Here is a 26,984-nt window from a genome sequence, read left to right as displayed (position 1 = left end):
TGTACATAAATATTTTAATGATTTCTTAAAACTGATCGACGGTAATAAACATGACAGTATCACATGGTGAAGGTCAATCATCCATAAAAAAATGTCCCAATATCAAGCATCCAATGAAATGATCAATGTCCCAGTTACTGATCCAAATGATGTATCCAACAAAATTCTTAAATATGCAGATTCCCTAGTGGCTAAAAAATCTGAAAAAAAATATAAAAATATTATATGATAAATTATATCATTTAATTCATTATAAAAAGGGTGTACAAAACTAAACTGCACCATATGCCTAAGATTTGACACCTGTGTATTTGATATTACTTGTGAAAAAGCATATACCTACATTAGTTAGGTAATTGTCTCAATGGCAATCATTCATCATCACCTAATCCTACACATTAAGCCTAAAAATTGCCATCTGTCATTCGAGTTCCTTGCCATCTACAAAATAGGCTTTCCAATCAACGAAATTTTACACTTGTTTATAATCAATCTATAAAAATAGAAAATGTGGTATGATTGCCAATAAGACAACTCTCCACAAGAAACCAAAATGACAAAGAAATTAACATCGCTAGGTCACCGTAGTTAACCTCCGATCAAATATTATTCAAAATTGAGTAAAAAGATGAGGATTTACTTTCATTTTATAGGAAAAATTGCCAGTTTGGATTGTATCCTGCCAGAAAACACCGTCAATTACTAGCTGTCTCTAAATACAAGTGTGTGAAGAAAGATTTTTACTGAAATATGGGAAGATACGATAACTGCAAGATAACACCATCATGTACTAGCTGTATCTACATACAAGTGTGTGAAGGTTGATTTTTACTGAGATATTGGTAGATAGGATAACTGCAAGATAACCCCATCATGTACTAGCTGCCTGTTCATGCAAGTGTGTGAAGAAATATTTTTACTGAAATATGGGTAGAAAGGAAAACTGCAAGATAACCCCATCATGTACTAGCTGCCTGTACATGCAAGTGTGTGAAGAAAGATTTTTACTGAAATATGGGAAGATACGATAACTGCAAGATAACACCATCATGTACTAGCTGTATCTACATACAAGTGTGTGAAGGAATATTTTAACTGAAATATGGGAAGATACGATAACTGCAAGATAACCCAATCATGTACTAGCTGCCTGTTCATGCAAGTGTGTGAAGAAATATTTTTACTGAAATATGGGTAGAAAGGAAAACTGCAAGATAACCCCATCATGAACTAGCTGCCTGTACATGCAAGTGTGTGAAGAAAGATTTTTACTGAAATATAGGAAGATACGATAACTGCAAGATAACACCATCATGTACTAGCTGCCTCTTTATGCAAGTGTGTGAAGGTTGATTTTTACTGAAATATGGGTAGATAGGAAAATTGCAAGATAACATCGACTCGTCATGTACTAGCTGCCTGTACATGCAAGTGTATGAAGGAAGATTTTGACTGAGATATGGGTAGATAGGAAAATTGCAAGATAACATCGGCTCGTCATGTACTAGCTGCCTGTACATTCAAGTGTGTGAAGAAAGATTTTGACTGAGATATGGGTAGATAGGAAAATTGCAAGATAACATCGACTCGTCATGTACTAGCTGCCTGTACATGCAAGTGTTTGAAGAAAGATTTTTACTGAGAGATGGATAGATAGGAAAATTGCAAGATGACATTGACTCGTCATGTACTAACTGCCTCTACTTGTAAGTGTGTGATGGAAGATTTTTACTGAGATATGGGAAAATACAAAAACTACAAGATAACATTGTTATGTACTAACTGTCTCTACTTGTAAGTGTGTGATGGAAGGTTTGACTGAGATATGGGTAGATAGGAAAACTGCAAGATAACACCATCATTTACTAGCTGTATCTACATACAAGTGTGTGAAGGAATATTTTTACTGAAATATGGGAAGATACGATTAATGCAAGATAACACCATCATGTACTAGCTGCCTGTACATGCAAGTGTGTGAAGGAAGAGTTTTACAGAGACATGGGTTGATACGATAACTGCAAGATAACACCATAATGTACTAGCTGCCTGTACATGCAAGTGTGTGAAGGAAGATTTTAACTGAGGTATGGGTAGATAGGAAAATTGCAAGATAACATCGACTCGTCATGTACTAGCTGCCTGTACATGCAAGTGTATGAAGGAAGATTTTGACTGAGATATGGGTAGATAGGAAAATTGCAAGATAACATTGACTCGTCATGTACTAACTGCCTCTACTTGTAAGTGTGTGGTGGAAGATTTTTACTGAGATATGGGAAAATACAAAAACTACAAGATAACATTGTTATGTGCTAACTGCCTCTACTTGTAAGTGTGTGATGGAAGATTTTGACTGAGATATTGGTAGATAGGAAAACTACAAGATAACACCATCATTTACTAGCTGTATCTACATACAAGTGTGTGAAGGAATATTTTTACTGAAATATGGGAAGATACGATAACTGCAAGGTAACACCATCATGTACTAGCTGCCTGTACATGCAAGTGTGTAAAGGAAGATTTTTAATGAGATATTGGTAGATACGATAACTGCAAGATAACACCATCATGTACTAGCTGCCTGTACATTCAAGTGTGTGATGGAAGAGTTTTAATGAGAAATTGGTAGATACAATTAGCTGCCTGTACATGCAAGTGTGTAAAGGAAGATTTTTAATGAGAAATTGGTAGATACAATAACTGCAAGATAACACCATCATGTACTAGCTGCCTGTACATGCAAGTGTGTGAAGGAAGATTTTAACTGAGATATGGGTAGATAGGATAACTGCAAGATAACACAATCATGAACTTGCTACCTGTACATGCAAGTGTATGAAGGAATATTTTACTGACATATGGGTAGATACGATAACTGCAAGATAACGCCATCATGTACTAGCTGCCTGTAAATGCAAGTGTGTGAAGGAAGATTTTTACTGATGACAGATGTACGGGTATAAGGTTACTGCAAGATAATACCATCATGTACTAGCTGCCTGTACATGCAAGTGTATGAAGGAATATTTTTACTGACAAATGGGTAGATAGGATGACTACAAGGTAACACCATCATGTACTAGCTGCCTGTACATGCAAGTGTGTGAAGGAAGATTTTTAATGAGATATGGGTAGATAGGATGACTACAAGGTAACACCATCATGTACTAGCTGACTCTACATGCAAGTGTTTGAAAAAAGATTTTTAATGAGATATGGGAAGATACGGTGACTACAAGGTAACACCTTCATGTACTAGCTGACTTCACATGCAAGTGGGTGAAGGAAGTTTTTTACTGATATATGGGTAGATATGATAACTGCACGATAACACCATCCAAAACGATAACTGCAAGATAACCCCATTATGTACTAGCTGCCTGTACATGCAAGTGTGTGAAGGAAGATTTTTACTAGTTATGGGTAGATACGATTACTGCAATATAACACCAGTCATGCAAGTGGGTGAAGAAACTTACTATAATTACAAGTGTCTGAAGGAAAAGTCCTACTGAGATATTGGTAAATACAAATCCTGCATGAAACCACTATTACACACTGGCTGTCTATTTTACAAGAGATTGAAGGAAGAATCCTACTGAGATATTGGTAAACACAAATCCTGCAAGAAACCACCATCACACACTGGCTGTCTATTTTACAAGAGTCTGAAGGAAGAGTCCTGCTGAGATATTGGTAAATACAAATCCTGCATGAAACCACTATTACACACTGGCTGTCTATTTTACAAGAGATTGAAGGAAGAATCCTACTGAGATATTGGTAAACACAAATCCTGCAAGAAACCACCATCACACACTGGCTGTCTATTTTACAAGAGTCTGAAGGAAGAGTCCTGCTGAGATATCGGTAAATACAAATCCTGCATGAAACCACTATTACACACTGGCTGTCTATTTTACAAGAGATTGAAGGAAGAGTCCTACTGAGATATGGGTAAATACAAATCCTACAAGAAACCACCATCACACACTGGCTGTCTATATTACGAGTGTCTGAAGAAAGAGTCCTACTGAGATTTTGGTAAATACAAATCCTGCAAGAAACCACCATCACACACTGGCTGTCTATATTACAAGAGTCTGAAGGAAAAGTCCTACTGAGATATTGGTAAATACAAATCCAGCAAGAAACCACCATCACACACTGGCTGTCTATAATTACAAGTGTCTGAAGGAAGAGTCCGACTGAGATATTGGTAAATACAAATCCAGCAAGAAACCACCATCACACACTGGCTGTCTATATTACAAGAGTCTGAAGGAAGAGTCCTGCTGAGATATGGGTAAATACAAATCCTGCAAAAAACCACCATCACACACTGGCTGTCTATATTACAAGAGTCTGAAGGAAAAGTCCTACTGAGATATTGGTAAACACAAGTCCAGCAAGAAACCACCATCACACACTGGCTGTCTATAATTATTACAAGAGACTGAAGGAAGAGTCATACTAAAATATTGGTAAATACAAATCCTTCAAGAAACCACTATCACACACTGGCTGTCTATATTTCAAGTTCTGAAAGAAGAGTCCAACTGAGATATTGTTTTAAATACAAATCCTGCAAGAAACCACCATCACACACTGACGGTCTATATTACAAGAGTATGAAGGAAGAGCTCTACTGAGATATGGTTAAATACAAATCCTGCAAGAAACCACCATCACACACTGGCTGTCTATATTACAAGTGTCTAAGGGAAGAGTCCTACGGAGATATTCGTAAATACAAGTCCAGCAAGAAACCACCATCACACACTTTCTGTCTATATTACATGTGTCTGTAAGAAGAGTCCTGCTGAGATATTGGTAAATACAAATCCTGAAAGAAACCACCATCACACACTTGCTGTCTATATTACAAGAGTCTGAAGGAAGAGTCCTGTTGAGATATGGGTAAATACAAATCCTGCAAGAAACCATCATCACACACTGGCTGTCTATATTTACATGTGTCTGAAGGAAGAGTTCTACTGAGATATAGGTAAACACAAATCCTGCAAGAAACCACCATCACACACTGGCTGTCTATTTTACAAGTGTCTGAAGGAAGAGTCCTACTGATATATGGGTCTATACAAATCCTGCAAGAAACCACCATCACACACTGGCTGTCTATATTACAAGTGTCTGAAGGAAGAGTCCTACTGAGATATTGGTAAATACACATCCTGCAAGAAACCACCATCACACACTGGCTGTCTATATTACAAATGTCTGAAGGAAGAGTCCTACTGATATATGGGTAAATACAAATCCTGCAAGAAACCACCATCACACACTTGCTGTCTATATTACAAGAGTCTGAAGGAAGAGTCCTGTTGAGATATGGGTAAATACAAATCCTGCAAGAAACCATCATCACACACTGGCTGTCTATATTTACATGTGTCTGAAGGAAGAGTTCTACTGAGATATAGGTAAACACAAATCCTGCAAGAAACCACCATCACACACTGGCTGTCTATTTTACAAGTGTCTGAAGGAAGAGTCCTACTGATATATGGGTCTATACAAATCCTGCAAGAAACCACCATCACACACTGGCTGTCTATATTACAAGTGTCTGAAGGAAGAGTCCTACTGAGATATTGGTAAATACACATCCTGCAAGAAACCACCATCACACACTGGCTGTCTATATTACAAATGTCTGAAGGAAGAGTCCTACTGATATATGGGTAAATACAAATCCTGCAAGAAACCACCATCACACACTGGCTGTCTATATTACAAGAGTATGAAGAAAAAGTCCTACTGAGATATTGGTAAATACACATCCTACAAGAAACCACTATCACACACTGGCTGTCTATAATAACAAGTGTCTGAAGGAAGAGTCCTACTGAGATATTGGTAAATACAAATCCAGAAAGAAACCACCATCACACACTGGCTGTCTATAATTACAAGTGTCTGAAGGAAGAGTCCGACTGAGATATTGGTAAATACAAATCCAGCAAGAAACCACCATCACACACTGGCTGTCTATATTACAAGAGTCTGAAGGAAGAGTCCTGCTGAGATATGGGTAAATACAAATCCTGCAAGAAACCACAATCACACACTGGCTGTCTATATTACAAGAGTCTGAAGGAAAAGTCCTACTGAGATATTGGTAAACACAAATCCTGCAAGAAACCACCATCACACACTGGTTGTCTATTTTACAAGAGTCTGAAGGAAGAGTCCTGCTGAGATATTGGTAAATACAAATCCTGCATGAAACCACTATTACACACTGGCTGTCTATTTTACACGAGATTGAAGGAAGAGTCCTACTGAGATATGGGTAAATACAAATCCTGCAAGAAACCACCATCACACACTGGCTGTCTATAATTACAAGTGTCTGAAGGAAGAGTCCGACTGAGATATTGGTAAATACAAATCCTGCAAGAAACCACCATCACACACTGGCTGTCTATATTACAAGAGTCTGAAGGAACAGTCCTGCTGAGATATGGGTAAATACAAATCCTGCAAAAAACCACCATCACACACTGGCTGTCTATATTACAAGAGTCTGAAGGAAAAGTCCTACTGAGATATTGGTAAACACAAGTCCAGCAAGAAACCACCATCACACACTGGCTGTCTATAATTATTACAAGAGTTTGAAGGAAGAGTCATACTAAAATATTGGTAAATACAAATCCTGCAAGAAACCACCATCACACACTGGCTGTCTATATTACAAGAGTATGAAGGAAGAGCTCTACTGAGATATGGGTAAATACAAATCCTGCAAGAAACCACCATCACACACTGGCTGTCTATATTACAAGAGTATAATGGAAGAGTCCTACAGAGATATTGGTAAATACAAATCCTGCAAGAAACCACCATCACACACTGGCTGTCTATATTACAAGTGTCTGAAGGAAGAGTCCTACTGATATATGGGTAAATACAAATCCTGCAAGAAACAACCATCACACACTGGCTGTCTATATTACAAGAGTATGAAGAAAAAGTCCTACTGAGATATTGGTAAATACACATCCTGCAAGAAACCACCATCACACACTGGCTGTCTATAATAACAAGTGTCTGAAGGAAGAGTCCTACTGAGATATTGGGTAAATACAAATCCAGCAAGAAACCACCATCACACTGTGGCTGTCTATAATTACAAGTGTCTGAAGGAAGAGTCCGACTGAGATATTGGTAAATACAAATCCAGCAAGAAACCACCATCACACACTGGCTGTCTATATTACAAGAGTCTGAAGGAAGAGTCCTGCTGAGATATGGGTAAATACAAATCCTGCAAGAAACCACAATCACACACTGGCTGTCTATATTACAAGAGTCTGAAGGAAAAGTCCTACTGAGATATTGGTAAACACAAGTCCAGCAAGAAACCACCATCATACACTGGCTGTCTATAATTATTACAAGAGTCTGAAGGAAGAGTCATACTAAAATATTGGTAAATACAAATCCTGCAAGAAACCACCATCACACACTGGCTGTCTATATTAAACGTGTCTGAAGGAAGAGTCCTACTGATATATGGGTAAATAAAAATCCTGCAAGAAACCACCATCACACACTGGCTGTCTATATTACAAGAGTCTGAAGGAAGAGTCCTACTGAGATATTGGTAAACACAAATCCAGCAAGAAACCACCATCACACACTGGCTGTCTATATTACAAGTGTCTGAAGGAAGAGTCCTACTGATATATGGGTATGGGTAAATACAAATCCTGCAAGAAACCACCATCACACACTGGCTGTCTATATTACAAGTGTCTGAAGGAAGAGTCCTACTGAGATATTGGTAAATACACATCCTGCAAGAAACCACCATCACACACTGGCTGTCTATATTACAAATGTCTGAAGGAAGAGTCCTACTGATATATGGGTAAATACAAATCCTGCAAGAAACCATCATCACACACTGGCTGTCTATATTTACATGTGTCTGAAGGAAGAGTTCTACTGAGATATAGGTAAACACAAATCCTGCAAGAAACCACCATCACACACTGGCTGTCTATTTTACAAGAGTATAATGGAAGAGTCCTACAGAGATATTGGTAAATACAAATCCTGCAAGAAACCACCATCACACACTGGCTGTCTATATTACAAGTGTCTGAAGGAAGAGTCCTACTGAGATATGGGTAAATACTAATCCTGCAAGAAACCACCATCACACACTGGCTGTCTATAATTACAAAAGTATGAAGGAAGAGTCCTACTGAGATATGGGTAAATACAAATCCTGCAAGAAACCACCATCACACACTGGCTGTCTATAATTACAAAAGTATGAAGGAAGAGTCCTACTGAGATATGGGTAAATACAAATCCTGCAAGAAACCACCATCACACACTGGCTGTCTATATTACAAGAGATTGAAGAAAAAGTTCTTCTGGGATATAGGTAAATACAAATCCTGCAAGAAACCACCATTACACACTGGCTGTCTATTTTACAAGAGTATAATGGAAGAGTCCTACAGAGATATTGATAAATACAAATCCTGCATGAAACCTTTATCACACACTGGCTGTCTATATTACAAGAGATTGAAGGAAGAGTCCTATAGTACTAAGATATTGCTTAATACAAATCCTGCAAGAAACCACCATCACACACTGGCTGTCTATATTACAAGTGTCTGAAGGAAGAATCCTACTGAGATATAGGTCAATACAAATCCTGCGAGAAACCACCATCACACACTGGCTGTCTATATTACAAGTGTCTGAAGGAAGAGTCCTACTGAGATATGGTAAAAACAAATCCTGCAAGAAATTATTATCATGTACTTATATCACATACTGGCTGTCTCAAAACAATATGATTCCTGCAAGAAAACACCACCACATTATATCTGATTTTAAATACAAGTGTGTGAAGGGAGAGGCTGACTGAGATATGGTTAAATACGATTCCTGCAAAAAAAAAAACGCCATATAGTTACAAGTGTCTGAATGAAGAAACTTTCAGAGATATGAGTAAATACAATTCCCGCAACAAAAAATCATAACAAACAAGCTGTCTCTAAATACAAGTGTCTGAAAGAAGAGTCCTGCTGAGATATTGTTTAATACAAAAATTGTCCAAAAAGAAAAATCTGTGGAAAATACTAACGAAATTCCTCCATAGATACACTAAAATTGTTTTATCAAAACTTTGAGTGCAGCATCATCCCACCAAGTCCTTTAAACTAAGATCACACATAATGCAAGGATGTATCCTATCACCTATACTATTTCTTATGGTTATTGACTGAATATAACAAAAGAAACAGATAAAAAAAGATTGAAATTTAACGAACACTTTCCACTCAATTGGAAGACTTTGGAGATGATCCTGCAGAAAAAACAACAACTCAAAATCAGCTGCAATAGAAGCCCCAACGGCCATTTTGCACAGAAAAATGGTCTGAATATTACCATCTAAAAACTTATGTTATATCCATCAACACCTTATGAAATCTTTTGGTCAAGTAAGATCAGCAATAAAAACTTACTGAAAAGAAGCAATAGTGAGAACATCACAAATGAGATAAAGCAAAGACAATTTAGATGTCTAAGCCATGCTTTGAGAATGCCAATTGAAAGAATACTAAAGTAGCTCTCAACTGGATAGCAACATTAAAGAGAAAACTAGGCCAACCATGTACAACCTGAGGGAGAAATGTTGCAAGTGAGCTACACAAGATTTGGTACACCAGCAGGAAAGCTCAGAATGTGGCAAAGAACAGGAAAAAATAGAAGCTTGTGGTAGTCTTATGTACCATTTGGGATGAAGAGGATATAAGTAAGTATTTAAAGTAAGAATGAAATTGATAAAATGTCTTTTGCATGGCAAAATGTATATTCATGTAGTTCTGTATTTCTGACAGCTTGAACATGGGTACTGAGGTATTAAAGGTGTTTTATCTGCATACTTATAAGGTGAAGAAGCACATAGAAAGCAAAAAATAGTCAAATTTATAAAGCTTTAAGATACTACTAGTCTACTATTTTTATTTCATAAAAAAGCATATTTTGTTTAAAAGGAATAAAATGTAATCTGAAATGTCAATGAAACTAAAACTCAGTATGATTTAAAAATTTTAAAAAGCACTCTTGATTGTTTCCTCAAATCATGTCAACAAATTTTTTGATAGTTTTTTCGGTACAAAATAACATTTCACTAAAATAATGAACTACGAGGAAATTTAAAACAGAAAGTTCCTTGTCAAATGGCAAAATCAGACCAAACGAATGAATAACAACTGTATATTCCTGACTTGGTACAGGCATTTTCTTATGTAGAAAAGTAACTTTAACTAAATTTTGAAACGGACAAACAAAATCCCCAAAAATGAATCACTGTCAGATGTAAACAAATCTTTAAAGAAATTCAGAACATATTTTTTCCAGCAAAGGCCTATATCCCATTCCCTTTTTTCGAAAGAATTTAAATAGGGTAAAATAACTTACACAATCATTAAAAACATGACAAACATATTCCAAAGAGCTATGAAGATTCTAAAGTATCTCAGGCTCAACAGAAACTCTCTCACTTTGTCTCCTGTACAAAATATATAAACCATTATTAACCATCACATATACATAACAATATATAATACATGTACTTTGTATAAAATGAAAATAAAATTATGAAGTTCTGGAATATAAAAATGTCTTTTCATGAATATTAGCATTTAAACCAATATGCCATTAAACAAGTTTGCACATTTAAATTTTGATGTTGCCTAAATTAATACTTTAGCTTTCAACTGGAATGACTGGATGAAACAAATACAAAAACAATATTTTAGTTTCTTGTGTATAATTTCGGAGTTTAGTATGACATCCATTATCACTGAACTATACATACATATTTGTTTAGGGGCCAGCTGAAGGACTCCTCCAGGTGTGGGAGTTTCTCACTGCATTAAAGACCCATTGGTGCAGTCTGCTCTATGGTCGGGATGTTGTCTCTTTGACATTATTCCCCATTTCCATTCTCAATTTCACATCTTCACATCATTTAATAAAACCTACCAGCAGATGGCTCTAGACTTGCTCCAAATGATTCCTCTTTACCTTTTCTCCTGGAATTATATTTAGCTTTTCATTTTCATCAATCAATTCATAATGGAACACATCTTTGTCACGAAACCATAAATTTGGATATACACATGTACATTTGTAGGTTAAAAAATTCAGAAGGAAACGCCAAAGAAAAGATGAGCAAATCCTCTTAAAGGAACAGATATAAAAATGTTTTTTTTTTTACATCGTTTACTTAAAGGATGTCTTAAAATTATGTACATAATGCATATAAATTGTATATAATGGCTGAAGGATTGTAAAAGTATGAAGAAGCAAAACAACCAAAACAATATTAAAATGTATTTGAAGCCCCTCTTGAAGGTTTTGTAAGACTTTAAGAGCCACCTTGCACGTTAAACCCACATGTGCATTTTGAATAGTTGGCAGGTATGTCATTGACATACATATATATATACTCTACCATGTCTACATTTTTTTGTACACCTCCTGTTTTTCATAATTTCAAACTTACAACTTAAAATTGAGAACAGCTCCTGCATTTACCATTAAGGTCCTAAAAAAAAGAAAATCTGCATTAGAAAAGTGTATATCATGTACATGTATAAGCACTGGTCAACTATTAGTCTATTTCTATTTAAGGATCCATGCTGTGTAGAAAGCTTAAGGTGTGAGGACTGTAATCATATAAGGAGCTGTGACAAGTTCCACTGAAGAGAGATTAATGGTAAAAAAAAACATCGTCTCTGAGGGTAGCCCTGTCCATTTAATAATGAGTCTTGAAAAGCCTTTCAAGACATCATAACTACTTGGACTATTGCAGTATTGGTAGCCAAATAAAAAATTGCTCAGAAACGGTACAATAAATTAATTTTGTCGATTTGAACATGTAGAAACAATATTCATTTCTATTTCAACCATTAAAGTGTATTACTATTATCCTCTTTTTACAAGTATACAGAAAAACATCAACTGGTTGGTGATTACCTTCTGGTGATAATAATGTGACAAAAATAATGTAATATATGGTTTAGTGTTATTACAGTCCAAAATTATTCTGACTTCCAACAGCTGTTTTGATAGACAAGGCTTTGAGACGTCCAAGCTCATCCCATTTCAAACTTACATAAATGAACAAATGATGAAGACGTCCAAGCTCATCCCATTTCAAACTTACATAAATGAACAAATGATGAAGAGATTAATGAAAATGAACAAATTGACGCCCAATTTATATTGATCCAAGGTTGTCAGTAACAAAGCAGAGCATCAACTTTGGACAGCTAAATATCCGCTTTTAGATATGGGACAAGCTCTGACGTCCCACGGCCCCAGGTTGACTAGCAAGACAGCTGTTGGACATAAGTCAAGAGTAATCTCAGAATTTAGTGTAATTATCTTGTATAATGAAGACACAATTAGTTTGAAACATGTGTCACAAGAAAGTTATCTTTAAAGTGTTGAGGGTTGTATGTAAATAAAGGCCAATAAATTTTCTTTAAAATATAGTATATATGCCAATTTATAATTTTCTTGTTTTTATTCTAGAACTAGAACTGTAAATTTCTATAAAAGAATCCATGCATGTTTTTGTATTACTATAAATATTCTAATGAACTACAATACTCTACCCAAAGAGGATTAAGTCAGATATCATCGTAAATGAATATTCAACTTGTCTATCAAAACTAGTGTCAGATTATATCAGAATTTATCATTGCAAATTATTAAACTTTTTCGTGTTGTCAACCGGAAACGACTGTTAATATTGTAATTCAGGAATCAACACCGGTCTAAAGTTAACTACCAGAAAGAAACAAAATTTAATACACCACGAAGTACAATAATTTGAAGGTTATTTTATTCCTTTTCGTATAGTTCTACAATTTTGAAATATAAATGGAATAAAAATTATATTTATAACATATCCTGATGAATATTGTCATTGCATATTATGTATTTCATTATTTTTAGTTTCCTTTTCTACCAAGATTCCTCTTCTGGCTTTTAGATATATCTGTGTTGTTGCAATAACAAACTTGCACAATTTTCTTCTCCCCAATATAATTTCCAAAAAGCTGCAATAAATCATTTTTTCAATGGCTGAAGGCGGCAGGGAGTATGGTTCTAATTTCAGCTGGTCATCAGAACATGTAGAAAATCTTCAAGAACAGAAAGACGAGGTTTTGTACTTGTAAACAATAATGATCAAAAATAAATATTTATGAATACAATATTAATGTATATAATCCGATATATGTATATATGATGTACTACTTTAGACCGAGTTCTTCTGTCCCTATAATGCATAAATTTCCTTTTTATTGGTTTTGCTATTTTCTTTTTTTTAAAAGGTATGGAAAATATTTTAAAGCCAGGGTCCAAAACATTTTGATATCTTTTCATAATAAATTGCCATACACATGTATCATTCTCATGCCTGGTGTTGAGAATGAATACATCTTGTAGGTGACAAAACTACAAGAGGCACAGTTTTGAATGACCTCTGAAACATTGGAAGTGCACATAATTCATGTAATTATAGACAACAAAAAATACATGGATTGGACACATTTTTTATTCGGTCTTAATATTAAAAATATACACATATGATACACATGCATACATTTGAAGATTTTTTTAACTATTTCATGTATATTTTTTATGTAAATGTATAGCCCACTGTGCTAAGACAAGCATGTAGATGTATTAGTTTCTAGGATTATGATGGACAAAATTTATCTTAAGATTTTTTGTGAAAAGGGCTACTGGACCTTTAATATTATTTGTTTAATTTTGAAGTCATGGAAGTTTTGATATTTTGTGCAAAAAAATAATGTTAAAGATCATACATATAAAATTTGTTCAAATTTATTTTGTACAGGTGTCAGCATTTCAGTGTTTATTTGAAGTAGAGGGAGACCAGAGATTTAGTATAATAAGTGATGGACCATTAGATTTAACAGATGATCAGATGTTCTCTCTTCAGGTATCAAAATAATATTTACTTGCAGTTTAGGGAGCTACCATTTGGTTTTTTTATGGAGGGGGGGCTAGGATCTCTGTCCTGCCTATTTATTTCTCACTCTGTTCGGTCCTGTCTTTTTTTTACCTAAATTGTCGTCCTGACTTTTTTTTTTGCAAGTGTCTCATTCTGCCTTTTTTTTTTACTCAAAACTCCTGTCCTGCCTATTTTTTTCAAATTTCATCCTAGCCCCCCCCCCCCCCCCCCCTAAAAATCAAATGGTAGCTCCCTTATTGAAATCAGTGATGACAGTAGAAAGAAAAAGAATGTAGTAAACCTAAACTTCACCAGAAAATTTAAGTTTATGAATCAACTATATAATAAGACTGCTGCTTGACAAAAAGTATTTGGCTACATAAATACATTACTAATTAAAAAAAATAATTGAAAAACTATCTGTTGCATTTATAAGCATACAATTATACAACTCTGGTTTAAAAAGAATCATAGATTACGCCTATATACAAAATGTTCAGATATTGTGGGATGCAGATCTTATTTTCATATCTTGAAAGGGAATTAAAATTCATAAAAAATTTCAAACATTAGAAAAAAATATACTTATAGTCCTATTAGGAACTGACTGATTTAAAAAAAAAAAACAAATGTATTTATAAAAAAGATACGGTACACATGTATTGTGGTATGTTTGCTCATGAGAAAACTCCACCCGAGACCAAAGAATGAAGTGTAAACAACTAATATAGATTAATGTTAGGCCTTCAATAATGAAGAAAACAAATTCTGTAGTGTATAATCAGCTGTAAACGGCCCCAGCATTGCAAATTCAAAAAACTTATGCATTAAGTATAAAAAAGAAGATGTGGTATGATTGCCAATGAGACAACTCTCTACAAAAGACCAAAAGGACACAGAAATTAATAACTATATGTCACTTTATGACCTTCACCAATGAGAAAAATCCAAACTGCAGAGTCAGCTATTAAAGGCCCCAAAATTACATTGTAAAACAATTAACCTGAGAAATTAATTAACCATGTTAACAAGAGGTAATTTATGCTTAAAATCAGTAAAAAATAACAATTCTAATATGATGTTCTTCTTTAGCTTTGGATTCAAAGCCATGTTCTTATTTGAATAGAACATGGGCTGCATGTGATTAACGTCGCAATTTCAATTGTCAGATGAATTTTGAACAAAGCCAAAGATCAAAATGGACATTTTCGTTGTTGTTGCTCACTAGGAAATTAAATAAAAACATTTTAAAAGTAAGTTTAAATGTTTCTATTATTGATAAACTGTTGATTTTCTATAACGTTTTTGGTTCATCAAATCAAAATGGCGTTTTTTTTTTTTAGGGTCTACTATAGGTCCGCTTCGAGGTACAAAAGTTCAAAATATTCCTATTAGAATCGAAATAATTCTATCATGCCATGCTCTATGCTTATTTTAACATGGGTAGGCATTATATTTGTAAACATTTAATACCTCGCTAATGCTCGGTACTAAGATATTAACAAATATAATGCCTACCCATGTTAAAATGAGCATAGAGCATGGCATGAAAGAATTATTTCTTAAATAGGACAGACCCATATTGAATTTTATTCTTTAATGTTACAAAGTGTGAATACTTTTTCACTTTATTCATGTTAATTTTAGCCACTTTTGGGTTTTAAATATTTAAGTATGTTTTGTATTTATTATAGTTTTTTGTCCCAGTGAAATCACCATATGACGTTATGACTGTAAATGTGTGTATTCCTGAACAAGATTTTAGAGAAAATGATAATAACAATAAAGATGTAGTTCTACAGAGATCAGAATCAAGTATGTAAATATGATTATATGTAAATTTTTTTTTTAAAGTCAATAACCATAGAAGTTGCATTCATATTAAATTGAAATATAGATTGCATTTTCATTATGATTTGAACTTTATATATATATACATAATTATGGTTATGACCCAAATTTTAATGGTTCACTGAACAAAAATTATATAAGGGTGAGCAGAGGAAGTTCTCCGATGGTTGCACATATTTGTTCTAGTCCTTCAAATATACTCTTTAAAATTGTTTTAAACAAAAATGTAGTCTGGTGTTTGAAAAAATGACATCACAGCAATGTCTGTTTGTAAAAAAATTTATGAAACATCAACGTGATCAAGCAGTACTCAGAAATAAATATGATAATTATCTATTAAATTAGATATTAAATATGACCAATATGTACTACTTAGTATCTATAACAATGGTAAGGTAAATAATTTCCGAAGGAATTCAGTATTTGGTCCTTGATGAAGAAAGGCATTATCTCTTTATGGAAAAAAATATTAAATTTTGTTTTATTTTGTAGGGAATACAGTATTTGCTTCATTTTCTGTGAAATTTTTATCTCCTTTGAGGTTAACAGTTGTATTAACACCAGGATATCCTTCATGTGAACCACCTATTTTTACATTGTCTTCATCATGGTTGAATGGGGATCAACTGACCTCTTTGTGTATACAACTAGATAAACTATGGAATGAATGTCCATCAATGCCAATACTCTTCTCATGGATTGATTGGCTTGAACATAATACTTTTGGGTAAGTCATATTTTTTTATTTCTTTGAAAAAGCTGTTTTTCTTCATAGAAATTTGATAATTTAAACTCATGGGTTATAAAATTGAAATTGGAAATGGGGAACGTGTCAATGAGATAACAACCATACCAAAGAGCAGAAACATACCAATTTCAACACAGCGAGAAAATCCTACATTAACATTGTCAGTTTTCAAACTTTTGACCTTTACATTTTAATGTATTTTTTAATTCGGTTAGTTTTTAGAAATGCAAGTTTATGAGATTTCTATGATGTAAATAATAATTGATGTGTTTTGATATCTGTATTTCAGTTATTTAGGTATCAGTGATAAAGTGTTTGTCCAACAGTGTGTGACAGATGATGATATTGACACCAGAGCTGTTCCTGATTGTGATAATATAGACGATACAGTCAATGAAATGCTCAGGTATTATTTATACAAAAAATGGATATACCTATAAAAAAACGACTAATAATGTCGATAGAGGCCTAATTTTTTGGCCCAAGAAATTGAAGCTTTTGACAACTTATCCAACTTACACTTGATAATCAAATAAAGGGAATTATATAAAATCAAGAAATTTAAAGTTATTAGACTGACAATATTTTCCATAACTACATCTTAATATACTTCCACATTGATAAATTGTGAACAGCTAAGAAATAAAGTATTTTACAGAAGCTTCCTTATAGCTGTTTGTGTAATCTTACCAGACTATAAAGTTATTTCTTGGATGCACACATTATTTTCCCATTAAAAAAAAACCAACAAAAAATAGATGCAAAACAAGAAATTCAAGAACTTTTACAAAATACATGCATTTTGTCTTATTTTTGCCTCAAAAATTATCAAATGTTCAATTTTTTTAATTTTTTTTACCACATCTAATTCAAGTCATGGAACTATATACCACAAAACATAATTTGTTATTACAGGCATAATATGCAAGAAGAGATGACAGAATTCTTAAGATATGATCAGGAATGTGGTATATGTTTTTGTGAGAAGTCTGGGAGAGATTTTGACAGGCTGCTACCATGTAAACACCATTTCTGTAGAGAGTGTATGGCAGAACATTGTTCAATTCATGTTAAAGAGGGTACTGTTCAACACTTATTGTAAGTACTACAGATCAAATCTGTGTACATAGGTAACATGTGTTCAAGCTTGAAAAAAATGACATGCCAGCAGCCTTATTGGTTGCTAAATGGGAAGTATTTTAAAAAACTCAAAAAAAAATTTGCTGCTTAAATTGATTGTAATTGCTTGAGAGTTTAAATTTATCGTTAATCCATGTATTTTACCTTTGATCTTACAGCCTAATATTTTCAAGTATCAACGTACTGGCTGTATCAATGAAAATATTGGGCAATAGATTTTGTGACGTCATAAATACGTATAAACAGAATAATAGGTAGTTTTGTTCTGGCTCATATAGATATTCCAAATGATATAGTCAGTATCAAAAACGAAACTACCTATTATTCTATATATATTTTCAAAACCTTTAGAAGTATTAACAACTGTCTTGAATGATGGATCAAAACTTAAATAAAATTTAATACTGAAAGAAATTTTACTGTGTTTTGTCACATTTTCTGCTGCGTGTCCAGGTTCTCTCTTGTTTCCTACACATATAAAAACTGGCAACCATAATTAGGCTACCAATGCTGAAAGTGGTGTTAAACATTAATGATCAATCAATCAATCAACAAACACTGATGTCAGAATAGAAATATCTTTTTTTTCTATAAATTATAATGTGATGAGACATTTTTTTTTTTTAATTCTAGATGTCCAGAACCCAAATGTGAAACAGAAATCAGACCATACATTTTAAAGGAAGTGCTGAATGATGATGATTATGAAAGATGGGAAAGGCTTATATTACAGGTTTTTACTGACTGTGGATCCATTTATTTTCATGGCTACCAATTTTTGTGGTTTGATAAAAATTTGCATATTCATGGATATTTAATTTCGTGGATTTGGCATAGTGGGCATATATTCCTTTAGAAATATGTAATTTGTTGAACATTTAGATTCATGGTTCTCCTATACCCATGAAATCCATAAATATTGGTATCCAACCAGTATTAATGAATCTACATTACTAGTATACTTTATTGTCAAGCTCACAGGTTTAGCTTAACCAGCTCTTGGGTAACATATTTGGGGTCAAATTTGGTTAGATATTCACAGGAGAATGCTTTAACAGTTAGAAAGGGGACCATGCTAATGAAATGATCCCTGAAATTTAAATATTGAACATCTCCTTGTGAATTCATAATTTTCTTTTAGAACAGTGGATACAAATGCAAGACTCATTCATGTGTTCCAAAATAGCTGCTCACAAATAATTGTTAAAGAATTTCAAATTGTTATCTCATTAAAGTCAAAAGTCAAATAATCAATACACATTCAGGATTATAATCATATCTGTAAAAAAAACTGAAGTCACACAATGAAATATTTTCTAGGTTGATATAATTTTGACCTTACTTTTGCTTATTCCATGAAACAGATTTGATTTAATCTTCATTGACATCCATCATTGCAGATAATGAGCTGCTATGATATATCAAAATATGTAATTTTATAGAAACAACATATTATTTTTTTGAGTTTCCAAACAGATTTTTTGCCTTTTTTAATCCCTCTCAAATGTTAAGCTCCAACCTTCTTTTTTTTTTTTTAAATCTTAAGACATTGAATGCTTGAAAAATGGATTCAAAGCTACATGTACAAGAAACCCCTAGTTTTTCTTAAAATTGACCTTTAATCTTCCCCATTTTTAGACTCAAAAGATAAATTTATTTTCAATATTAAAAGTTATACAATGTATATTATTTTTCAGTATGGATTAGATACAATGGGAGACATTATTTACTGTCCAAGATGTCAGAATGTTGTGGTCAAGGAGGAGGATTTAGGACATTGTTTGTCATGTTTGTTTACATTCTGTACAAAGTGCTTAGAGAAATGGCATCAGGTAAACTGCTCATGATAGAAATGTGTGATTAGAAATAATTGAAAATGTATTATTAGAAATAATTGAAATGTATTATTAGAAATAATTGAAATGTATTATTATGTGAAATAATTGAAAAATCAGCTGTCTTACTTTTGAGTTTCTTTTGATTCATCATTATTTGTGGAACCAATTAATGTGATTCCTGGTTTGATATACACAAATTAAAATGTTTAATTCTGTACAAATATTCTAGAGTCTTGTATGCAGAAAAATGCATTTTTATACGCCCATTTACAGGGTTTATAATGATAAAATATGAGACACTGTTGTCCGTCTGTCTGTTGTCACCATGTCAGACAACAATTAAAAAACACTTTAACCAATTTGCATGAAACTTTGATGAATTGTTGACATCTATCTAAAACAGGGAGTGAAATCCCTCTAGATTTTAATTTAGTTTAGATGTTACGTTTCCAAGTTATCTGACAATAATTTAATTTTGGACGTAACACGCCTTCTGATTGTCTGACTTTATTTTGTTTACCAGCTCGCTCATAGACAAAGTTTTCTCATGGTTTTCTCCGGTTTAAGATGGAATTTAGAATTAAATGATAAGAATATACTGTAATATTTTTTCTGTCTATTTTTCGAAAAAACATAAAAAATGTGGTGCATACTTGTTACTCAGGTAATTCAGTGTGCACAACATTTTTGATGTTATTTCTTCATAGACAGAAACAATATTACATTCATTCCTTAAATAACTCAGAAATGCTTTGAGCTGTTTTCATGAAACATTGTGTTGAATTAATAATATCTATTGACATAAGCTCCATTTTAATTTTTTAAATTCTAGATTTCAAGTTTATGAGTTAAAGGGGGTATTTTCCAGTTTTAGAACAATAACTCAAAAGTGCTTTGAGCAGTTTTGATGAAACTTTGGTGACTTGTTTATATGTATTGAAATAACCTCTCTTTAATTTTTTTTTTATAAATTTCTGATATGACTAGGAGGAGTTATAAAACTTTATTCTTAGAAAAAGCAACAGGCGTTATGTGCTCAAAACATAAGAGGTAAAGGTCCTATTTCAAAAAAAATCAGTTCTTTGACTGCATTCATTTTGTGTCACAAACATATGTTGTGTCAAATATTCAATCACAATCCGTTCTGATTTAAGCCTAAATGTCTAAATGTTGTGTCAATACTTGCTTTATAACTGTTCAGGGTTCAACCCCTGCAAGCAAATCCGGTTTGCTGTCACTCTCAGTGGGGGATCCCAAAATTATCATTAATTGGGCTTGCCTAAACAGGGGGCCCGCTCCAGTCATGCTTCAGTGAATCCTTATATAATCAACCAACATGTGTACTAAGTTTCAAGATGATTGGACTTCAACTTCATGTTAAACTACAATTTTTGTACCTTGACTAAAAACTTTTACTTGAAGGGACCAAAAACTTTAACATGAAGGAACCAAAATTTTACTACAAAAGGGGGGGGGGGGCTAAAAAACCTATAAATCTGCATCTGACTCTTAGAGCCTCTTGTTAAACATCATTTGAATACAAAATAAAAGACAAATTTTGGTGTGTTTTGTAACAACTTAATTTTATAGATAGTTACAGATTATACAGTGAGATTTTTCAATCCATAAATAGGTTAACAGATCTTTTGATACATGTATTCTTAAAAATACAACAATACCAGTATGTATGGCACTTTATATTGCTATTGTTGTTTCAGATGGCATCAAATCTTTGTGTTGCATTCACATAAATTTACATTATATTCAATCCTTTAATGTTCATGTATACTTCTAAATGAATGTAAAAATCAGGCTTGTAAAGAGGATAGATATAGGAAGATGTGGTGTGAGTGCCAATGTGACAACTCTCCATCCAAATAACAATTTAAAAAGTAAACCATTATAGGTTAAAGTACGGCCTTCAACACGGACCCTTGGCTCACACCGAACAACAAGCTATAAAGGGCCCCAAAATTACTAGTGTAAAACCATTCATACGGGAAAACCAACGGTCTAATCTATATAAACAAAACGAGAAACGGGAAACACGTATATATTACATAAACAAACCATACGAGAAAATATCAATTGGCAGACTTAACTCAATCAAAAAACATATGATTACACAATGAACGAATAAATTTGATCTGCAATATCTGAATACAAATGCACAGTTAATTAAATATTAGCGACAAACATTCATGACCAAAAAGCTAACAAACAAATTCAAACACAGGACATTACTGAGAAATATTTAACCAATCAATGCTCACTTTAGAAAAAAAACGGTTTTTGTTCTCTGTTTAATTTTAGACTCTGTTTAATTTTAGAGCTCAATTTTAATTATTATTACCTTCCAATGTGCAATTTTATTACGTCATATTACTTCTGTAATCAGATGAGAAACACTGTGCAACCGTAACTTCAGTGAAATGTCAACTTTCGTTGGCGATTGACATGCCCTCGAATTCAACTTCAACTTTAACCAAGGTAAGACTTGTTAAATCTAGTAATTATCAAAAAAACATTATTTTTTCCAGGGTGATACTTGTTTCTTTGAAAAGGAGGTGGAGGGAGATGAGGAGGGAAAAAATGGATCTACGAAGTCGGAAAATGTTGAGGAAAGCGAGAAGGCTGAACGGAAAAGGTTGCACAAGCAAAGAAGAGCGGAAATGAATTTAAGTTATCAACTAATAAAGGCCAGAACCAGACAATGTTGGAAATGTAAATCCCCTATTGAGAAAAATGGCGGGTAAATGCACTGTATATTGATAGCTAAATATAAGATGATTTTTAATTTGTTTTGTTTTTCAAAGCATTTGCTTCATGCTATGGCGTATAGTCATCTTTGTGACGGACATCAAGCCAATTTTTTTTAAGCAGATTCCTGGTCTCTTTCTGAAACTCCTATGTATATTTTCTAATGAACTACATCAATTGAAACCCTTGGAAAACATTAGTGGTTTTGTGAAATTTCAACATTATTGACAATAACACAATATTGCGCAATAGAAAATCTTCAATTGAAAATAATTATTTTTACCAAATTAAAGGGATTAATTTAAGTCTTAGTTTTTGGTGTTCTAATCTTGTATTACTATTTGGAAATTCACTTAAATAATCAGTTTTCCTTAGATCAAGTTAGCATTTTGTTCCAGTACAATAAATTTTTAACCAGTAGGGGACTATGTATTGCCATGCAAAAGCAATACTCTCAGAATGCTTGTTTGTACTAGAAGTCAGAATTGATATTCATAAAAACTGTAGATGGACCTCATTTCCCTTTCACTTGCTATATTTATTAAAAACATAGTTTGTACTACATTTACTACAGTTTAATGTCCTTAATGCAATAAAAAAGATTTTTATAGTATTGTCGAATATTTAATAAATACTGTGAAGTTGAACTTAGTGACCACTGAAAAAAAAAAGTTGAACTTGGTGACCACTGAAAATAGAAAGTTGAACTTGGTGACTACTGAAAATAGAAAGTTGAACTTGGTGACCACTGAAAATAGAAAGTTGAGTTGAACTTGGTGACCACTGAAAATAGAAAGTTGAACTTGGTGACCACTGAAAATAGAAAGTTGAACTTGGGGACCACTGAAAAAAAGAAAATTGAACTTGGGGACTACAAAAACTGGACAGTTTATACCTTTTGACTGGAAAATCAGTCCTGCAAGTGTAGACCTTCAGAATAGAAATAAAGGATAGATCATTATACATAGTGTTCAATTTATAATTTCTTGTGGCAGGATGGGGACATCATTTATGTGCAAAAATTTCAAGTTGTACTTCAACATCACTGTTGTCAAATTTAAGAATGTGGAACTACCGTATGCATCTGGCAGAACAGAGGAATGCATCTTCACTGTCTAGTTTAAATGTTTAAAATGCTTAAGAAGCCTCACCAAGAAAACTGAAAATACCAATACATGAAATTGCATTGAGAAAAATCTTTGAAATAAAAAGTGTGCACTGAAATTTCACGATACAGAATAAGTATTAGATTATCATGATACAAGTTTATCATTTATGCATTTTTTTCAGCTGCAACAAAGTGACATGTTCAAGGTGTTCTTCTGCCATGTGCTGGGCTTGTGGAAGAGATATAACCAAGATATCTTATGCACACTTTTCTGACAACCCAAAATGTGGAGAAATAATAAATGAGGATGTTATGCAGACTCTTTTCAGAGATCCAATTCCACAGGTAAGATAATACTGTATATTCAGAAATTATTGTGATGTTTTTATTATTGTGAAAATGACAGGATTCATAAACGCACTAATTAAAACTCACATTTTGAAATTTTTTATATGAATTTAACAGGATTTTTTCAATATCGCAAAAAATTTAAATCACATTTGAGTGTAAAATGACTAAATCGCAATAATAAATGCATGCGATAATTTTTGAATTTACAGTTGTAAAGTATTTCAACATTCTTTACTAGCTATTTACATTGTTTCATTTTCTACAATGGAACTATAATATAAGTAGCTGTATATCTTATTATATTGATTGATTGATCATGTTGATTGTTGGTGTTTAATGCCACTTTTAGCACTTTTGATTGTTATTTGGCAGTCAGCTTTTATAAGTGGAGGAGGTTTATTACTAAAAAAAAAATTTAGTTTGAAAAATTTAAGTCTAAAATTGATTTGTAACTATAGTCAAATACTTGCCAAATGAACAAGTGATTAGCAGCTAATACAGTCAAGTCTTGTCAAAATAAAGAATCAAAAACTTGAATACTGTAAATTCATAAATTATTGCGATGTTTTTATTATTAGGAAAAATGCGAAGGGGTTATAATCGCAATAATTTCAACTCACATTTTGGAATTTTTTATATGAATTAAACAGGACTTTTTACCATACGCAAAAATTAAGATCGTATTTTAGTCTAAAATGACAAAATCTCAATGATATATACATGCAATAATTTCTGAATTTACAGTAATCAGTTTCAATCTATTTTTGTTTTTTAAACTGATAGCATATTGAATATAACCAAGATTAATAATTCAGGCTATGCCGCTAATTTGAGTGTTAATTTGATAATTCAACTAATTGACACTTAGAATTATATACTAGATTTAATTTTTAAATGCCTTTTTTTTATCTACACAGAAAGTAAGAGAAATAGATGAGGCCATATTAGAAGGTGGAAAAGTTGCAGAACAAAATGTAAGAAGATGTTCTCGTTGTAGACAGAGAAATTTAAGAGAAAACAGAAACAATCATATAAAATGTTGGAACTGTAAAAATAGTTTTTGTTTTCTCTGTAATGAATTGATAAAACCACCATATACAAAACATTTCACAAATACCCTATGTAAACAACATTCAAAGCACGATGTAGAAGAAATTCAGCCAAGAAAACCAAGGAAAAATGCTGATATGAATAGTTAATAGAAATTAGAAGTTAGGTTTAAAATGAATTTAATCAATACCAATAATCAAAATGACAATCAACAATAATCAAATTTCTTAGTTGGTTTAAAATATGTCGTTATTCTTTTCAAGAGAAATGCAATGTTTTAGAATAGAAAAAAGTACATTTGTATTTAAATCAGCAATAAAAATTTAGATTATTAGGAAAAGAGAAAAATATTTCTGAAGTTTACCGATGTTTTTAAAAGTCTCGACATTTCCTTGACCTAGTATAATCAGGTCTTATATTATTGTGGTAAGACACATGTATGGATGGCATACCTGGATGATATTTTAGATATAAAATATAAAAACATCAAGTGTAAAAAAAGTAAAATTAGATATGGAATTAAATGATTTTGAAATAAATGTTAATTTAATTTAATTTATAATTTAATATGTTTTTCTGTAATTGATATTTGCAGTATTGAAACATGTTGAGGCAATTTTGCAACCTGTGATAATGTATTAATTAACCAGGAGTTGTGTATGTGCCTTTATGTGTATGTTAAAGGGTTATATAATGACTACATTCATAGTAATAATAGGAATTGCCATTATTTTTTTTTTGTATATATCTAGTTTTGTCTGTTTAGAATAACCTAAACTCCTTTAAGAAAAATATATCAATTTACAGTACATGTAGTAGAATAAAATGTGTTGAAATTCAACTCTTTTAAGAAATGTTTTTGTTATATCATTTAATTTATCTCTTGTGTATATGTTGAGAGTGCAAGAATTTGTGTATACATTAATTTTTTAAAAGCTACATTATGTGGTTTAATCCACATTTTTCAATATTAAGGTCATATGTGCAGATCTTACAAAAGTTCTTTATTGATATGGAATAACATATTTATATTTATTTAGAATTCAAGATATCCCAATTGTATAATAAATTATAAAAGATACCTTATTTATTGTAATATTATGTTTACTGTGATTCTGTGATAATAATTTGTATTTATTTATGACATTGTTATATTTTTTAGTTTACCTCAACTGGGTCCTTAAATCATTTATCTTTAACATAATTTTCATATAATGAATTTTTTCATAATTTTTATAAAAATTTTAAGATATAGAATAAATTTGAGAAAAACAGTTGCATTTAATTTTTATTATCATAGCATGTTATTTAGACATTGATGGTCATTGTAGTTACTATGTAACATGACCATGTGATCTTTTTGGTTATCTTTCTGTTGTTCATTAACACTTGGAACACAAGGGCACACAAGGTCATCTTAAAATATATGTTCCTTAAGCCATTTATACAAGGTTGTTGGAACTATGTTGTTACTGTGGTCCTTACTATGTTGAAGGCAGCTAAACACAAGACTTAGTTTAAATGAAAGACGTCTTAAAAATACAGTTGAAGCAAGATGTGCAAAAAAGGTTTTTTGAAAAGTGTAATAGTGTTTGTAATAAAGCCATTAGTTATCACCTATAGTTATAATCTTAGTAGAAGTAGAATGTGGTTAGTGCGGTCCTTATTAGACAATTACTATATTGAGCAGAGGCGGATATAGAAGGGGGCCCCCTTATCTGGGAAAAATTTGGTTAATCATATAGGGAATCACTGAAGTGTGACTGGAGCGGGTCCCCTCTTAGGCAGTCATTTCGCCCCACTGTTGAATGCAGCTATAAGTAGGTTTAAGCAATGAAAGTTGTCTTTAGAATGTCTTAACTAGTAGAAGGAAGACATGGTTAAAAGGTTTCATGTTAAGTGCTTACTGGTAAGTGTTTGTTTGTAACCACCCATTACAGCCTATGGTTACAATTATGTATCATATTGTTAAGCCATTGAGATATGTGTAGAAAATCTTAAATGAGAACTGCTAAAGAGGTTTTAATGAAATTAAAGAGATATTTCTTGTAAATATAAACAAGAGGCTCTTTCGAG

The 26,984-nt window shown here is 32.6% G+C and overlaps 2 protein-coding genes across 4 annotated transcripts; one reads left to right on the top strand and one right to left on the bottom strand.

Annotated features, from left to right (window-relative positions):
• LOC134681314 (protein SMIM7 homolog) lies at positions 1–12,847 on the bottom strand. The gene is made up of 5 exons (XM_063540890.1): positions 12,693–12,847; positions 11,576–11,617; positions 11,053–11,102; positions 10,486–10,576; positions 1–200 (listed from the first exon to the last, which is right to left on the bottom strand). Exons 1-5 carry the CDS (start codon positions 12,716–12,718, stop codon positions 185–187), a joined length of 225 nt encoding a protein of 74 aa, XP_063396960.1. The 5' UTR covers positions 12,719–12,847; the 3' UTR covers positions 1–184.
• On the top strand, positions 8,764–26,182 carry LOC134681292 (E3 ubiquitin-protein ligase RNF14-like). Of its 3 annotated transcripts, XM_063540869.1 has the most exons (12): positions 8,764–9,817; positions 11,704–11,788; positions 13,946–14,050; positions 15,757–15,877; positions 16,406–16,640; positions 16,951–17,067; positions 17,577–17,759; positions 18,435–18,534; positions 19,499–19,633; positions 22,180–22,391; positions 23,690–23,852; positions 24,776–26,182. In XM_063540869.1, the coding sequence occupies exons 2-12, from the start codon at positions 11,786–11,788 to the stop codon at positions 25,055–25,057; spliced, it is 1,656 nt and encodes a 551-aa protein (XP_063396939.1). In that variant the 5' UTR covers positions 8,764–9,817; positions 11,704–11,785; the 3' UTR covers positions 25,058–26,182. The 3 variants fall into 3 exon arrangements, with proteins under 3 accessions (XP_063396939.1, XP_063396947.1, XP_063396933.1); XM_063540877.1 differs by lacking the exon at positions 11,704–11,788 and having other exon boundaries at positions 8,765–9,817; XM_063540863.1 differs by lacking the exons at positions 8,764–9,817; positions 11,704–11,788 and adding an exon at positions 12,847–13,244.
• The last annotated feature ends 802 nt before the right edge of the window (positions 26,183–26,984 follow it).

Source organism: Mytilus trossulus, chromosome 1, assembly GCF_036588685.1.
Source record: "Mytilus trossulus isolate FHL-02 chromosome 1, PNRI_Mtr1.1.1.hap1, whole genome shotgun sequence".
Lineage (NCBI taxonomy): Eukaryota > Metazoa > Mollusca > Bivalvia > Mytilida > Mytilidae > Mytilus > Mytilus trossulus.
Note: the sequence above shows the minus strand (reverse complement) of the source record. Positions and strands in the feature narration are given on the sequence as shown.